The sequence below is a fragment of the Anoplolepis gracilipes genome, chromosome 2, assembly GCF_047496725.1.
Source record: "Anoplolepis gracilipes chromosome 2, ASM4749672v1, whole genome shotgun sequence".
NCBI classification, from domain to species: Eukaryota; Metazoa; Arthropoda; class Insecta; order Hymenoptera; family Formicidae; genus Anoplolepis; species Anoplolepis gracilipes.
Genome location: NC_132971.1, coordinates 12,356,275 through 12,375,283, shown reverse-complemented (window position 1 = coordinate 12,375,283; position 19,009 = coordinate 12,356,275). Strand labels below are relative to the sequence as shown.

At 31.4% G+C, this 19,009-nt stretch overlaps 1 protein-coding gene across 4 annotated transcripts in view; it reads right to left on the bottom strand.

Moving 5' to 3' along the window:
- Positions 1–19,009, bottom strand: part of Glurib (Glutamate receptor IB) — a 266,800-nt gene that overhangs the window by 17,084 nt on the left and 230,707 nt on the right. For all 4 annotated transcript variants that reach the window (XM_072910169.1, XM_072910165.1, XM_072910167.1 and 1 more), the window contains 8 exons: positions 10,208–10,340; positions 8,979–9,099; positions 5,023–5,184; positions 2,891–3,106; positions 1,727–1,834; positions 1,338–1,448; positions 1,129–1,249; positions 373–467 (listed from right to left, as the gene is read on the bottom strand). In XM_072910169.1, coding sequence (XP_072766270.1) covers positions 373–467; positions 1,129–1,249; positions 1,338–1,448; positions 1,727–1,834; positions 2,891–3,106; positions 5,023–5,184; positions 8,979–9,099; positions 10,208–10,340 — 1,067 coding nt within the window. The remainder of the gene's footprint in view (positions 1–372; positions 468–1,128; positions 1,250–1,337; positions 1,449–1,726; positions 1,835–2,890; positions 3,107–5,022; positions 5,185–8,978; positions 9,100–10,207; positions 10,341–19,009) is intronic.

Below are 19,009 nucleotides of genomic sequence, written 5' to 3'. Positions count from 1 at the left end.
TGAAAAAAATGGCAGAAGCGCGCATACCTACATGAGATGCAACTAAAAGCTCAACTTGCTTTGGGCTTATTCCAAATTCTCGCGAGATGGAGCTTAAAATCGGTTAACGATTGACGAGCTTGCAAGCTCAGGGCATCTAGTGGAATAGATTCAAACTCGCTATTGAGAAAGATAAAACAGCTTCTTGGTAGACCATCTCGACTGTAACCGCGCGGCGATCAATATTCTCTCCTCTTGCGAGAAGAGAAGCTGGGTTCAATCACTCGAGGTGTCTTCCCGCGTAAACTTCCGAGAGTGAACTCCAGTTTTGGGAGAGAAAAGAGCGCTTCGCGTTGAGAATGTAGCAGATACAACGAAATTACTGGGACTTACCTTTCTGATAAGCTCCCCGACCATGCCGTCCCAGCCGCCTGGGACGTCCGGGTTTTCCGTTCCGTATTTCCCGTCCTTCACGATCCGCAGCTCGTCTGAAAATTCGTAAGAAAGTACTTTACGAGGCGCGTGAAACACCATTTCTTTCGCAGAACTTTTTCCATTATCGATTCTGCGCGCGGAAGAGGCTTCGTTACGTCTTTTAGATGCTTGTCAAGATGGGGTTGACTTCGGCAAATTTTTTTGCGTATAATAAAAGTAATTCTTTCGCTCGAATTATGAATTCTTGTACAAGTTTAATTAGAATCGCTGGCATTAATAAGTAAAAATTACTTGAAAACAAGCGCACGGTGTTCTATTTAATAAAGATTGCTGTTTTTCTTTTCTTCTTTATTATTATTTTAATACCATGTATATACGTTTTAACAAACATTAAATTAATTTCAAGAAAATAAATTGTTTTTATTATTTGATTATTTAATGTTTTTTTCAATTAAATTGCTTTAATGCTATAAGTATGTCTTAAATTTATAATTTGCATATAAATTTAATATATATATATATATATATATATATATATATGTATAATATGTATATATAAATTTATCAAGTATTTGTATTTTTATATTAGCATCAATTTAAACTTGATAATTTTTTACAAATATTTAATTATCATTAAATATTTTTATATGTTGATTAATTTTTAAAAAAAGCAATCCTTTACGAAACGACAATTATTTGCTATTATAAACTTACATGATATGCCTAATTTTTTGGCGATGAGATCAGCCAAGTCTTTACAATATCCTTCATAACTATCAGTTCCGATTAATATTTCACCAGTGTCCGATTCTTTCTTCATTATGTAAGGGTCATCCTGTGCAATTAAAAAATTATAATATTAATATCATACAGTTAATCTTAATGTGCACAAATTAATTAAAAACATATTTTAAGAAACTTACCATTATCGTAGTAACAATGTAAGTTTTATTTTTCTCAACTTCATGCGGACGAAGTCGCACATATTTTGCAGCTATGGCTTGAAAACCAGCTTCATCGGTCCACTCGGCGACCTACAATAATAAATCATGAAATAACACTCTTAATGCGAATCTGTTGGAATAGATATTACAAGTTTGCATAAGAAGAGAATAATTCAAATATAATAAGAAAGTACACGCGATATAAAAGCTATGTTTTATTTGGAAAGTAATACGTTTAATTGAAATAAAAGTTATTTAAAAGAAATTTCAAATTATGGAGAATATTTTGTAAGTGTGTGTACGTATACGTAACATTAAATTTGTTCATAAATTTATTTTTTAAGAAACATAGTAATATAAAGACTTACTTTCACCATAGCACTATTCACAGTCATCTCGACGACATGAAGAGTATAATTCTGTCGTCTACCATCATCGTTGAATCGTATTTCTCCCGTCAGCCCTTCGATCTCAACCTGCAAGTAAATAAATTTCAATCGCGTATTTTGCATTTATATATGTATACACGTGTATATAACTGTAATGCAGATATTATAATGTATATTTAGTCGGTATGACATTATTTTTTTTATTTTTACAAAAAAATAAAAAAAGGAGAGAAAAAAATGTAAAATAATATAGATCATCACACATAATGTGCTTTTAGTGACAAAAATTTTAGTTAAATATATTATAAAAATATATTTTGCAAAAATTTACAGATAATAAATATAAAAATTAACAAACTGTATTATTGTTAGTAATTAAATTATGACAATAAATAAACAAAATATTTCTAATTAAATTGTCGTTTAATAAAAAAATTTTAAAGTAAAAAGGATATTATTTGAATGAAAATCATGATCTATTAGAATTTATTGGAAAATATTGTGTTGACTAACTTAATTTTTTACTATATTTTTATCAATGAATTTAACATTGACATAACAAATTGTCGAACGGTAGCGGATTAAAAAGCAAAAAAGAAGATACAAGAATAACGACATGTATACGTAAGGGCGGAATGACGGAGGACTATTTGACGCGAACGCAGGAATTCCGTTAGAGTCGGAATAACCGCCAATTACTGTCAAGAGCAGAGATACGTGGAGGAGGGTTCCTGGCAATTTCGGTCGCCACGGTATTTCGCAACACATTGAGTACCTCTGTCCCTCTGAATCGTGTCTCGGGAATTTGAAAACAAATTATGTGCGATTACGCGTATATTAATACGTATTATTAAAATATAAATTCTGACAATACAATATTGTGTTATATATGTATAATGCGTGACCATATCGAATCGAAAGCCGATAATGGAAAATTTGGCACGCAGAAATCAATGCTAATGCGTATTTACTTAATTGACTATAATGGATTACAGTGGTCGAGTTAGAATAGAAATAGAACGATATACGAAAAATTATAAATAAATAATTATTAAATATTTACTTATACAAATATTTAAATTATACAATAATCATAAAAATGTTATGTAAATGTCACTGTTTTATTAATGAAGACTGATTTACCTTTCTCAAAAATTTCGAGATTTTGTCGCCATATTCCCATGGTGTGACCCAGCCGCGATTGTTGTAGCAATCTAAGGTTTTCGTTCCGTTTATGGGCTGATTACTGCTTGGAGTTCCTGTACGTCGTGTATTATTTTTATCGGTTCGCTTTCTTAAAAACTTATTGAAGGCTTCGACCAAAACGAACACGGCGTCGTACATCAGAGCAGCTTGTGCCTAATTTTAACACATGTACAATAAATTATTTTAGGCAAAATCTAACTATCTATAAGTGTATCAATTTTCAAAAAAGTTGGAGGAAAAAAGAAAGAAATAAACTTCCTCTTTAACTCTCTCTCTCTCTCTCTCTCTCTCTCTCTCTCTCTCTCTCTCTCTCTCTCTCTCTCTCTCTCTTTCTCTCTCTCTCTCTCTTTTCTGTATTGATTTTTGAGATCGGAAAATGAAAATTCGATAAAAATTTTTTTTTGAATCTTTGCCTCTCGTTCATAGAATTCCGTTCTTATAAATAAATTCAATAGGATCAAGAATTTGGCGAGATTGAGAAAGGGATTCGCCGTCACGTTGAGATGTACGTAAATTCGCAGAGACTAGAGTACCTCGGGCACTTCGCCAGTGTTGGAAAACCACGCTCGGTGCTCGCTGAATATAACGATCGAACACGATAATCGTTGCATTAGATTGCATGCAGTCTGTCTCCAAGGGAGCTTTTAGATCCATAGATACTACGTTATCCAACCCTTACCCTGGAAACCTGTTAGCAATGTGTATCCGTTTTAAGGATTATTAACGATCCTTTTTGTAATGCAACAAAATCATGCAAAACAATGGAACCTATTTCTTAGTATTACAATTTCGCAGAGTTAGACATGGAAACAAGAATGACAAATAAACGCACATAAAGCATGATTGTTAATCCATACTCCTTTATTTTTAATATTCTCAAACCATAAAGGTGGATCAATTATGCCGAATGCGTTTATCAATGATACAAGTATTTAAAAATCTATAATAATCTATACAAAAGTCTATAAAAATATTGTATATAAAATTATATAAATATTGTAAATAAAATCTATATGTAAAAAAATTTATGATATATTTTCTTTGATTCTTCTAAATAAAGAATAAATTTGAAAATGTAATTTATGTATAAACAATATTGTTCCTATAACTTTATTTTTATACAAGAATTGATACTATTAAGAAATGACAAATATAACTCATTGTATGGAATAAATAATTAATTCATATTGACATATACATTTCGTTAATAAAATGTGCAGCGATTAAACAAGGTTTCTTCTTGAGAAAAAATTAAATCAAGACGTTGTTTTATTACAGAGCTTACATCTCGATCCTAATGAAATTGTGACAATATTTCTCAATGATATAAGAACATTGTAATTCTCTCTCTATTTTTTTATTCCAATTACTTCAGTCGACCTAATGATTATCGCGAGACGAAAAAGCGTTTCGTACAACAACGTGATCGTATGTACTAGAGAGCTGTGTCGCCGCGCACCGTTAAACACTGGTTAGTTTTTGTCGGATCTATACAAGAACCTCTGAGAAAAAATGTTAACGCGCGGACGGAAGAGGAGTCATTAAGAGAAACGTGAAACACGGTTCGCGCGGTCCACGGTTGAGCGAGCGGCACTTTATAAACGGGCTGAAAAGTCCAAGTTTCTACATGCGGGTGCAGTTTAACAAGTTTGGTCTCAAGCCACCGTCTACACATACATAGGGACCACGTGTGCGAGAGAAATAAGAGAGAAAGACAGACAGAGAGAGAGAGAGAGAGAGAGAGAGAGAGAGAGAGAGAGAGAGAGAGAGAGAGCTCTGACTGACACCAACAACGATTCTTGTTTGATTCTAGTTCCTCGTATGAGGAACTTTCTACGACGGATACTCGAGGAAGAAACCTGAGAAAGTATTCGATCCACCGGGAGGAAATCGCTCGCACTCGAGAAGCGAGAGAGGATTTCGCGCCATAGTTTTTTCCCTGGACGCAAACTGTGGAAGTGACGGAGGAGACAGACGTGAAAGAGAAAAAAAGAGAGAGAGAGAGAGAGAGAGAGAGAGAGAAAAAATAAACGATCAAGTTGGATATATATGTACGTAGATATACGTACGGAAATGGATTCACGACCGGCTTGAGATATGGCAGGGTCCAGGCGATGCCAGCCGGCCAGGAAGTCCTTGACGTGAGGTCGAGTGACATCCACGATGCGAAAACCCGTGATGTTGATGGCGCCGAACTCGATCACCTCGCTCTCCCATCGGTCGTCCATTATCTGATTACAGCGAAATACACGGGATATTGATATATATGAAGGAAATAGAGTAAAAGTCTGCGATGCGCGAGGCTATTCTTCGCTCGCTTGCGTGATAAAAGGTTGTTATCTTTTACTTCTTTCCGCCTTCGATGCTCTAAGGACAACCGTATATAGATTCGCGAAAAGCATCCGTCCGACAACGAGGTCCTTGATCTTTCTAGTTCGCGTCTTCAAAGTCGACTCGAGAATGGGCACTCGAGTCACTGTTATATTATTATGGCGCGTTATTACCGGGTTTCCTTTGTTCCTTATGAAAAACGTAATGGGACTGAGACGTCTCTCGATTCCAATTCGGACCTGCCGTCCTATTTAATTACTCGAGCTCGAATGCAGCTCCCACTTCAGTTTTACGCTGATATTGCGTTGTTGCTGCGCATTATGCAGGACGCGCGAAACCTCGAAATGGCGAAAAGCTCCGCTGTTCATGTTATCGCGCGATAGTTCTTTCGAACGAAATGAGAAGACAAGGGAAAGAGAGGGAAAATTGATAGTCTGCGTCTTGCCGTCGTAAGCCCGCATTATGCTTGCAAAACAATAAGTCCAATTAAAATTGAGATTACTTATTTTCACGATCGTTAAACTAACGAGCAAACTATGGAGAACAGGTTTCGTTCAAGCGTGCCGGAAACGGCATGATAATACGATACCGGAAACAAAGCTTTTGAAAACGCGCGTTATAAACGACAATAGGATTTCGTTCGCAAAATTGAACTAATAATATTTAATTGTCCGGATGTTATTATTAGACTTCTCTCTCTTGGATTTTTCGCAGCTATGGCTGACCCGTTTGTTACTTTACTACTGGCTCGGCCATCTACCATCATCCATCAAGCGACTGGAGATAATACATGGCCGCTGTGTTAATGTTGTATGCGTGTTTAACTTCGTCGCGAATGAGTTCGGCGTGTTACCAGTTTAATTTGTCGGTCTGATATCACCGCGTCCGCCACGTTGACTTTTGAACTTTTGCATCTGTGGTTAGGGAGCGGATAAAGTTTTGTAATATCCAGCTTCACTAGTTGTTGAACAACTATTAGTCTTAAAAATCCGAGCTTAAAATACTGAAAATATAAATACGACGGAGATGAATAAACACAAAATAATATAACTTTAATAGGTATAAAGTTTATTAATACATTTTTTATTTTTTAAACACATTTATAAAATAAAAAGCATATAATTAGGTAAAAAAGTTTAATAATTTTTAAGAAATATTTATCTTGTAATAAATTTAGAAAATTAACAAATGTAGAAAATTTAAGAGTTTTTATTTTATCTTGGTTTAAACCTTTTTTTTCCATTTTATCTAGGAAAAAGTGCTATCTAGTGAACTAGATCTTACACTGGAATGATTAGTCAAATGGGAGGGAAAGTGCTGAGTGAGAGAAAAGATAAGTACTATCTGTATCTTTTTCTACTATTGAATATAATTTCTACGATTGATCGAAGATAGGAAAGATGGAAAATCGTTGACCAATTAAAATACAACTTAGAAAAAGAAAGTACTTATCTTGCCCTTTATCGTGACTCATTTTCTTAACATGGTATTAGCCATTTCAATATGGTATAGAGTTTAATATCTTTATCATATTAGTATTTTAAATTGCACCTTTTGTCACTTTTTTTATAATTAATAAAATTCCTTTACTAAAAGAACTCTAATAATTAATAAATATAAATGACATCTAATGATAAAAATATAACATAAAAATATAAAAGCAATAAAAATATAAACAAAGAGTTTCCAGATTTCATCCTATTTTATGCATGCACGAACATTTTAAAATATCAAATGATGTAAGTTATGATTAATTTATTTTAGCTGTTAACAATTTAACAACAATGCAGTTTCTGTATTTTTAATATAATAATATAAATATCTGTATTTTTGTATTCTTCTAAAAATAAATTTACTGAATATTTTATATTTATTTTATGTATATATTACATTTATTATAAACTTATAGCAATATTTATAAATAAACTAATTACGTTTCTTAATATAATAATTTAATAAAATTTTGTATGTAAAAAATTATTATTGTCCTAACCGTTACTTAGAAATATGTTATTTAATAATTGTTACTTTATGTTGAATATTTTCTGTTTTATATGTTATTGATAAAATATGATTTAATATGAAATCACAGACTTCTATGTATTATAGTAGACATGACTATGTCTCATATAGTAACAGATGAAGCTAAAGTAGTAGCCATTTAAAATTTGGTTGAATGTGAATGCATATGTTAGCAAGCATAAAAATATAAGTGTGCACATATATGTATATATATTACTTAATTATAAATGACTTTCCTGGCTTATGTATAAATATATATTAGTGATTGATTTCTTTTCATACACATAATTTTTCATTACTTTTATTTTTGCTACTTTTGAAGGAAGTACGATTTTGAAAACCGACAGGTACAATTTAGAAGACTGGTTATTTAAATCATACTTTTTGCATTATGTCATAAAAAGATTTATAATAAATTTATTCTTGACAAAAAGTTAAATATCTAAAAGTAAACAGTAGATCATCTTAAACATCAAGCTAAAATGTTCAAAATTATCTTGTGTATAAATTAATAGGTACCAAATTAAAAATATAATTAAAAAATATCTTAAATAGTACGATGTCGGCAAATCTTTTCTAAATAAAAAGTCAACACGAAGCTAAAAAGAGATTGAAATTTTATGGATTCAGAAATGTGTCAACAGGCATTTACATGTGAAAAGCGATATTATCCAAGGAGCCAGTTAAGTTTTAATTATCGTCGGCAATCGTTTTCTAGTCGTTGAATTGTCAAGTCGATGGACGTGAAGGGAAAGAGGAAATAAAAGCAAAAGGATGAGAATTGCGGAAAGCGGGAAAATGTGCGAATCGACACGTCTACGCTTTGCTGGCGCTAAGCAACCGTTTCGAGAACGACGCGCGATAAATGACAATGGCGATGTGCGCCTCGTAGAGACGGAACACTAGAAATGTACATGCAGGTATGTACAACTATCTTCGCCGTCGTCGGAGTGTAATGCCGCCTGTTCTTCTGCAGCAACTCGCTGGAAGCCGCTAAACACAAGCAAACTGTCCTCTAAATTCTAAAGTACGGAGGAGAGACATCACCGGCGAAGATCTCTTGCCCTCCCATGACAACCGAGCGTTTCGTGTCAGTTTGAGCGACGGGTTCTCGGTTGTTTCGAAAATTTCGGCATGCTGCGAATTAATCCCGTAAACCAGACGGTATACAAGTGAGAGCACTTTCGCATAGTAAAGCGAAAGTCACTATTTTGCATACCGAGTATTCTCCGAGCTGGAGAAACTTAATACAAATATAAATTACTAATTTTTAAATACAAAAATTAATTCTTATTTATTTATATTGTATATATGATATTTGGTAAGAAGAATTTTTTATTACACATTATATATGCAATATAAATAAAATTTATTTTAACTAATTTATTTATTTTAAAATAAGTTATTTTAAATTTTAATTATTGCCCATGAAATATATTCAATTTCCAATCTTTTTGTTTCTTTTACAATGTGTATAATTATACCCAAAATACAGTTTTTTTTATTTGATATATAATAATGAATTAAGTTATTTTCATGTACTTAAAATATTAATATATGTGTGACATTTAGATACACACTCGATGCGAACAAATCTTAATTCAAAAAGTTATTCAGATAATAGGACTTGGAAAAATTAACTACAAAAATGAGTTATATTTTACAAACTTACCAAGCCACTCAGCAGATAATGATAGGTCCTCTTTCCTAAAGCTATATCTCTCACATGGCTTATAACAATATCCTTTGCCATATCCGTCGGACAATCAAGCACGACGTATTTGTTGCTCCATCTAAAAAAAATTTCAACGCGTTCTAAATAAATTGTCCAAAAAGAGTAGAAAAAAAAGAAAAATTCACGTGCGACATTGAATTTTCCATCGACGAAAGCGACATAAGTCACGCGCTCTGGTTCGCCACAATTCACGTGTCGCGTTAACGTGCGGCTTTGTCGCATTTGATCGATGCACCGCGAAGTTTCCATGCTCATTTCGTTTGTAATAATTGGATATTGTATGGCAATTTGTAATAATGCCCTTGTTTTCGGTAACTATCGTTATACTCGGTCAATTCAAACTAGCGTCATGGCAATTACTCGCTGTTGTTGATTACTTGCATCGTACAAATGCGTAGCCGCTGGTGAATTGTAGTGCCAAGCACGGCTATGACCAACCTTATCCGTCACATTGTCGGTTCATGCTATTTGCAGGAAAATAACAATTGTGTTAAAGCATTACCGAGGAGAGATAAGATTAGTATTATAGCATTCCCTTTTATTCTTACAAAAAGAAGATATGAGAGAAAATTTAAAATTTGTCCTGTAATAAAATATATATATATGTATATATATATATACATATATATTATGCAAAAAAATTTTGTTTTAATTATTACTATTAATATAACTATATATATAATAGTATTATATAATAGTATTATATAATATAATACTATTAATTATACTATTAAACAGTAAACTATATAAACTATACTATTAAACAGTATTATGTAATAGTAGTATTAATATAACTATTAATTATTATTGACTATTATTATTAATATTATTAATATTATTTCATTTATGTATTATTATAAATATATAATGTAATTTTCAAATATAAAATAAACTTTTATAAGTATAAGATAATATAATGACGTATTGTATTACATGACATTGTTTGAGAGGAAACTTTTACTTTTTTAATAAATCTTCCTATAATATACCTAATGGAAGATATTTAATGAAAGATTATATCAAAATATATATGCTACGTACAATCATAAAGAGAACTTATTATTAAGATTTAAAAGATGTACCAAGTACTGATTCCTATTCTTAACAAAAGGCTTCACATTCCTTTTACATGTGTTATATATGTTTCAAGGGGAAAATATACTTACCGGTTAAGTTCCTCGAGACTCCGTAGAAAATCAATCGCCTCTGACATATTCTGTATTCTCTTGACGGTTTCGACTTGAAAGGACTCGTTGCCTGGTTTCAAGCCCTGATAAATCTGCTGCAACCTGAGCAGTCCTGAAACCCACGGGCGTTTAATTAAATTATAGGAAACGCTTATATGCGCATCCCGCGCTACATGGGTTCGACATAGGCTCGGGTTACCACTCGCTGGTGTGTGCGTCTTCCGAAAATTACATACGCACGATTGCGCGTTACATAGACCATGTCGTAATTCATTGGCAGCCTCTGTTCAGTCTGCGGTTTCTCGCGCACCGTGAAATATCGCCTGTCTACGGGCTCTAGCGTCTCTAAGTTATAGAGAGTGCCGTAGATTGTTCGATTTGACCCGCCTCGTATATTTTTGATAATGACAAAATTTGATCGCGTCGTAATCTGCGGCGCCGCAATTATGCGTATGTAACTCGTTACCGCGATGTCAAAATTGTGATGCATTCCCAGAGTAATCAGAATCCAGAACAGATTTGATTTTATATTTTTATGAATATTAGATGTTCAATGTATGTACATATTTCTATGCAACTTTATATTTCGTTATAAATTATAATAATGTAATATGAGAATATGCTGTACACAAAAATAAGAAAACCATAATATTCATGTTTTATGAAAACAATAGAGTCTATTGTTCTTTTTGAATAGTGTTTAAGAACTTGGTTTTTAAAAAGTTATGATATTTCTGGTAATTGTCTTTCTGTTTCATTTTCCGCTTCTACACGTCAGTTAAATCTTTGTACTATTTAAAAAAAAAATACATCACATGGAAAATTGAAACATAATAGTCGCTCCAAATATACTCATATATCTTTTTACATGTATAATAGATGGGGAAATGTGTGCGAGAATTAAAGAATATATCGTTATATCTTGCAACAATTATTTATTTAAAAAATCTAATAAGTAATTATGTATATTTCTAAGCAAGAAAATTTTTAGACTTGTAAAAACACATTTATTACAATTAAAGCTTTATAAAAAACAACATAAATAAAATTCTCAAAAATAATAAGTACTTGAGTAAAATTCTTTAAGCTTTGTGGAAAACATGTTCTTAATTCAATATACAAATATATATGTCGTAGTCAGATTATAAAATTTGTTTTTTTATAAAACATTTGGTATTTTATAAAGTGCGGTCACATTTTCAAATAATGATTAATTAATGAAATGTCTTCTAATTTGACTAAAAATTTTAGTCTTTTTATAAAACGCTAACAAGTGATTCACATTGTCAAAAATGCAACGATATTTTAGATTCTGACTAATTTATTTGGGTCGTTTCATACATTATCTTTGTAGAGCAACAATTTGTTTATAGAAAATTAATAAGTAATTATGTGTATTTCTAACAAGAAAATTTTTAGACTTATATAAACACATTTATTATACTTAAAGCTTTACAAAAAATAACATAAATAAAATTTTCAAAAGCAATGAGTACCTGAATAAAATTCTTCAAGCTTTGTGTAAAAAATATTCTTATAAATTGCAATGTCTTTTAGAACACACATCCACCTTTGAACAATTTTTTAAATTTAACTTTTTTTAAATAATCCCTATATGAAATTACAAAAGTAATTATTAATAAATAGCCCAGTCGCAGAAACCCAATGTAAACACTGCGCGTCTAAAAGTAAAGTAAAAGTATCGTTTATAAAACGATTAAAATAAAATAAACCAGTCATAATCTAAAACGATGTACAAATCGTTGCATTTGACAATATAGTGAATCGTTTATTAGCGTTTTATAATCATAATTTGAGAATGTGATCGCACTTTATAAAACGCCTACATGTTTTTTATAAAAAGACGGATTTTGTAATTTGACTACGATATATATATATATATATATATATATATATATATATATATTTAAAGATAAATAAATACGTATAACCATACAAATACATGTACTGTACGCCCACTGTTTCTGGCAAATATACAGAATTGTTCGAATAATACGCAGTACGTTATTGTGAGATACGATCAAATATCAGTAGATGCTCACGCGCATGCTGCGAGGCACAACGGGAACGAGCAGAGTTCATGGGGCTAGATTCCGATCGGACACATCTCGTAAATTCGGAGGAATCTACGACATGATCTGTTACAAAATAGAGAAGCGCTATTTTACTCGCGCCCATTGCATCCCGAAGCCGCGCCAACGTTTTAACCGTCTATCCTTCGGGCACACAGACTTCGGCCATTTGCCTCGGTATAACAATGCACCTCGAGCCCTCGAGCCCTTCGAATACTACTATTTACTCGTCTTACTTTTACGATCGCGATTACTCGGCAGTTATGGTAGGCGCGATGAGTTACGACGCAAAGAATTTTTGCTCGCGGTTCCGCGATAAAAATATCAGCGCAAAAAAGATTGGCAAGGTATGGAACAATGCTTCCGAACATTTCGACGGAATCTGGAAAAATAACAGCTATGCAAAAAGGAAAATTTCTACACTAGAGAGAAATATGTAAAAATTCCGTGATTCTTAAATGTGTTTCTTAATATTTCTCGGTAATATTTACTTCGTAAAAAACAAAATCTGGTTTGCATACAACACATAGTTGTATATTTTTTAAATAATATTTAATATACAAGGTGCACATATTTGTCTAAAATATATAACATTTTTAACACAGGAATTTTATATCCTATAGCTATACTGATATGCAAAAGAGTAAGAAATTAAGACTTATGTTTGAAAAATATTTTATACTGGGTATATTTAATTTTGTTGAAATATTATATAAAATATACGCTCTTTAATTGTGTAAATTTTTTAATATCAGTAATATTAATATCATTTTATGTAATTAATTAATTTATTTATTAATTAAATAAAATAATATGAATTAATTTACTTTTATACTTTAAAACATATATTTATTTCTTTAAAATTAAATTTAATTTTAATTTTAATTTAAAATTAAAATTAAAATTAAACAAAATTTGCTCCTACGTAATTAAAAAAATTGTATACGTTGTATTAATTCATAAAGATACTAATATGACAGAAACAATTTTATATGTTATTTGTGCTAATATGTAAATTTAAAAAAATTAAGACTTATTTTTCAAAAATATTTTCTGTATGTTTTTAATTATCTGTTGAAATATATGTAAAAAAAAGAAAAAGACTCTTTGATTGTGTAAAGTTTTTAATATTAATGTTATTTCATATCAATTAATTAATTAATTTTTATACTTTAAAGAATATATTTCTTTAAAATTAAATAAAATATTTGCTCTTGTAATAAAAAAAGTCACTATATAAGCGAGAAAACGAAAAGCAATAATGTAGGTTAATGGGAAACCGGATGTGCAGAAAACATAGTACGCGCAAAACGTATATCTCGCGTATTGCTATATGTTTTCTCCGCCGTCAGGCATGAGAAAGATGATCAGGTTAACGAGCGCGAATCTAAAACTACGAGCGTACATATATGTTCGTTCGAGCGTTGCAAAAGAACTTGACATTTCGATGAGTACCATTGGTTTCTCACGAACACCATTTCCACTTCAATTCCAACCCTTTCATCGCATTTTTCTTTCAACGATGACTCTGGCACGGTCACCGACGTCTAACTTGAAAATCACTTTCCTTCCACTGACTGCTCTATATTTGAGTTGTCAATAAGTAGTTTAAGAAACGAAAGAGAATATAAATCAGCGCAAAATATGCTTTTATCATTTTACGAATTGAATATTAATATAGAGCATTTATAGAATATAAAAGTAAAATTCTTAGAAAAAATGTTTTAAATTAATTGTTCTGTTAAATGTGATACCTACTATACGTAAATTATTCCTGATTACGTCACGTCAATTATTTTTCTTTGAATAATTTAAAACAGAAAAGAGAGACATTTCTAATGGAAAAAACGAAGCCAAAATGATTCAGCGATGTCAGAATGTGATTGCATCGGATTAACATGACAAACTGTCGCGATGGATTTGCGTCGAGCGTACGATCTGCCGCGTTGACGTAATGGAGAGAGGGATTTTTAATTACGCGAATTTACATTTGCTTGTCAAACTTTAATATCAGATTTCTTTGTGTTGTATAGTAAAGTTCATCGGCGAACGCACAATTTATCTGTACGTATGCCGGAAACTCATATAAACTACCTCGTTACTCGGCGTGTTTCAGATACTGTGTACAACCTGTGTACATGATCCCTTTAACTGTTATACTCGACTCCTAGCAAGTACAAGAGACGACGGTAATCGCAAGGCTGGCTTTGAAGCCTCGATGCTAGTTTGTAAAGCGTACGTGTGCACAATATTCATATTGTTAGAGGATATATGGATCTACATACATGTGCGTGCGAAGTAAATAATAATTTTGAAACTTTAAGAGAACCAGTGGCTCTCCTGAGGCGAGGCTTTAATGTGTCATTCATTTTATTCACGCAACAACGATCACAGTATCGTAAACTTTAAGTATTTAACTGACATGAAAAGTTTATTCGTCTTTAGTTGCATAAAAAATATTAGTAGACGGTAAATCTCTAGATTAAAATAATGTTTCACATACTTTGAATTACATAGAAATTTCATAATGCGTACAAATAGATGTATGATAGTTTCTACTTATTTATGGAAGACTAATTAAATACTTATTTATATATGAATCATGTTGAATAAAACAATGTTATTTAAGTTATAAATTTCTTACGTCAAAAACACATATGTTTGATTATATGTACAACAGGGTGGCTTATTTTAAAATCAATCCATTAGAATATCTCAAAATCCTTAAGTTTAAGATAAAAATGTTTCAGACAAAAATTGGAAGGGGGAAAAAAGATAGGGATATTAGTTTGATTTGGAGACGGGAATTTAAAAAAAAGATCAATCTAATTTTTTAAAATAGAACCACTGTAATCTTTTTATATAAATCGATTTCAAAAATTCAATAGTTTACGAGATATTTCATATTTGAATTTGACATAATTAAATATAAACTATGAAATATCTCACAAAATGTCATTTTTTTATTATCTTCAATACATTTATGTCCAGAATAATGAGATTAAAATTCTTAGCCATGTTATAAAATATTTATTTTTTAATGAATTAAGATTGTAGCTGCACTTTATAAAATGCCTAGGTATTTTATAAAAAGACGGATTTTGTAATCTGCCGACAACGTATATATATAATCAAACATATATGTTTTTAACATAAGAAATTTATAATTCAAATATTATTGTTTTATTCAACATGATTCATATATAAACAAGTTTTTAATTAAGCTTCCATAAATAAATAGAAACTATCATATGTCTATTTGTACGCATTACTAAATTCCTATGTAATATTGTGTATATACAATATATAAATATAATTGAATCATACTTTACATCTTTTTTGAAATAGCATATTTTAATCATGACGTTGTAATTTACATTTTTTGCGTACGAAACATTGTATATTTATAGTTTTAATATTGTTTTAGCGCTTGAATATTTATCTCGTAAATTTACGTGAAAAAGAAATTGACTTGAAGCTATCAGGTACGCGTGAAGCCATGACAAGACGCAATCCAATTGTACCCGGTGACATTCAATATGTCCCGAATCACGAAGCGACCTGCCGACTTCCGTGTCCCATTTGCAGCTACGGGACGACTAATTATTGACGCGTCGCCGATGTCGATCGGCAGGTACAGAAAGCGAGCGAAGATGTATATGTGCCCGGGCGTCACCCGTTGTAATATTGAATAGAATACGAAAACAATTTTCTCTCTATCTCTTTCGATACGGCAGATAACTTTCTACTAGCAATGTCGAAAAATATTTTGCACAAGTTATATTGCAGATAAATAAATAATATTCTTCGAACTTGGGGGCGTGTAGTAAAAATCGATATCTCTCGGTAATTAATGTTATCTTTTTTTTTTTCTTAGCATTTTATGCGTTGTAATGTGGCGAGGTTGAAACTATTTCTTCGAAACAACTCGCGGCAGTTTGTTCGTGAATTGAAAAACTAATTGCGAAAAACGATCCTCGTGAAAATTTATACCTACGCCCGCAGTTTCATAAATTGGCATGTTTGGCTTCGCAGCATTTGATAGTCTTCATTTGATTTGAATTCCCTGGCTTTATAACTGATGTAACGTCAAAATCGTGATACTGTTGAAAATATTGCCTTTTTTTCAGTTATATAATAATAATCAAATAATTATATATAAATTTTACAGAAATGTGCTTTCTAATCGGGGCTTGTTTAGTTCCACTATGCTTAAATCAACCAAAGCCGATTAAAATTTCCCTTTAGTTAGGTTGTATTGTTAAAACAAGCAATCGATAAAAGTATGTGAAGTGGTAGAGATTGAATTAAATTTCAAACTATATTATAATATCAAGATAAAATCGGTCAAACGTAATTAATAAGCAAAGTACAAGATATATTTCCAAATAACTAAATGTATTTTAACTTTATAGTTGCAAAATCGTAAACTACAGTAAGTTTTGCAACTTCAAACTGAATTATATCAATTAACGATCTTGTTTATTCTTATTTCTCTTTATTTAGTTTTCTTTACTCTTATTTATCTTTATTTATTCTTCTTTATTCTTGCTTTTTTTGTTTTTAAACTTTTGTGTTGTCTATTTGTTATTGAATATTAAAATTTATCGATGCTTTTCGATATTTTATAATATAAAGAAAAATTTTTTCCTCTCTTCTCCTCTCGCTTTTTAAAAGGATAACTGTTTAAGGTTTTTCCGCCCAACGGATCGTCGTTGAAGGAGTTTGGTCGAGGACTTTTTCCTTCGAAGCGTTCTTCTGAGACTGTTGTAACCAATAAATGCTTCAATAACCTTTTTATTCGATAACTATCTTCGCAGGCGTGATAATTTGATTCTGGCGCCTCGTATCTGTTGTTATGTGCTTAAGTGCGACGTCGCTGGGACAAACACGCCGCCGTTTCCCCCTTCTCGTCCATTTCTCGTAACTTATTTTCGCCCGACTTACACTAAATAGAAGTCGGAACTACTTCTGGAGCCTGGGTGGATGCCTTAAGAAGCAGTTCAGCAACCCGAGCTCTGCACTGCTTTCCAACTTCGACGTAAACTTCTTTTTGCGCAAACTTCGACCATGTTCTTCGCAATTAGCGTCGTTTTCATCGCATCGATTGTAATCGCAATTTCATTCCTGTATGCAGAAACTGCCAATTCAATTATTGCGGTTGCATAATATAACGAAGTGAAATCTCGAGTGCGTAAAATTGCAAAAAAATTGAGTATTTTTTTATAATTATTCTTCTCATATTATCACACAATTTCGTAATAATATTATTTTTTATTGTCTAAAATATCAGTGATACATGATAGTAAAGTAATATATCGTATATAGAGACGATATACATATTACACTTTTGACTACTGAACATAAATCTGGAATTTATAGGGGACATTGTTACTTACTATCGTATTAATCTCCTAAATCGTACCTCATTAATTTCTTTACATAATTAATGAATATAAACGATATCTAATGATAAAAATATGAAATAAATTAGCAATGAAAAATATAAACAAATAGTTTTCAGATTATATCCTATAATTATATATATATATATATGTAGAGTTTAATTAAATTAAATTAAATTAATATAATATATATATATATATATATATAATTATATATATAAAAAATAACATATTTATATTAATATTAATTTATATCTTACATTAAATCATATTTTATTAATAACAAATAAAGAAAAGATATTTAACACAAAATCATAATCACATATTTATAAGTAATAGTTGAAATAATAATAAATTTTTTATTTTTTTCTTATATAAAATTTTCTTAAATTATATTAATACGATTTAAGAAATCTTGCAATGGTACATGTGATTAGTTTATTTCTGTAAACTATTGAGTTAACTTTTATAATAAATATAATATGTATATAGGTAAAATCGAACTTTTTATATTATATCATAAAAAAATTTACAACAGATTTATTTGTTCTTGACAAAGGATATTAAACATCTAATAGTAGATATTTTAAACATCAAGCTAAAATGTCCAATATTAATTTACGCACAAATTAGTATGAAATAGGAAATTTAACGTAAAATATTTGAAGTAGTATGATATACAGGTAACTCTCCTCTCTATATTTTTTGACACGCGTACGAAAGATGGTATCATACTAATCTATTCGCATTGCGAGGTTGCATATAATCCGACGACGTCTACATAGAACGCAACCATCTGCGACGGCATATATGTCCCTCGGGCAGGCACGCGAGAGTTAGTACGGTACGGTGCCCGAGCAATCCTGTCTGCATCCTCGTGCAAGTGGATGACCAGCGGTTTCTCGTGTCGCGTACTTGCAGACGAAAATGCCGTCGAGACTGCCGGAAACTAACGTCGTGATGGCGAAACAAGCAACGCGCCATCCCTGAGTCGCGTCGCGACGGGACCAGGATCGACCGATGTCTGATTGTATCTATGTACGACGGGCTGAGCTTAAAGCGGAAGACGTCGTGTTACGCGCAACGAAGACGGAATAAGAGAGAATTCTATTCTCTCTACTGGGTGTCTTCCGAAAATCAGTGTCCTTCGAATAATTTCACTCTCTCGCGACAGTATCATCGGAAATACCATCTTTAATGTACTTAATTAACTATCTCGGCAATTAAAATTCTGATAAAAATTCTCTAATTAATTAGAGTTATTAATGTGCACGGATTATAAT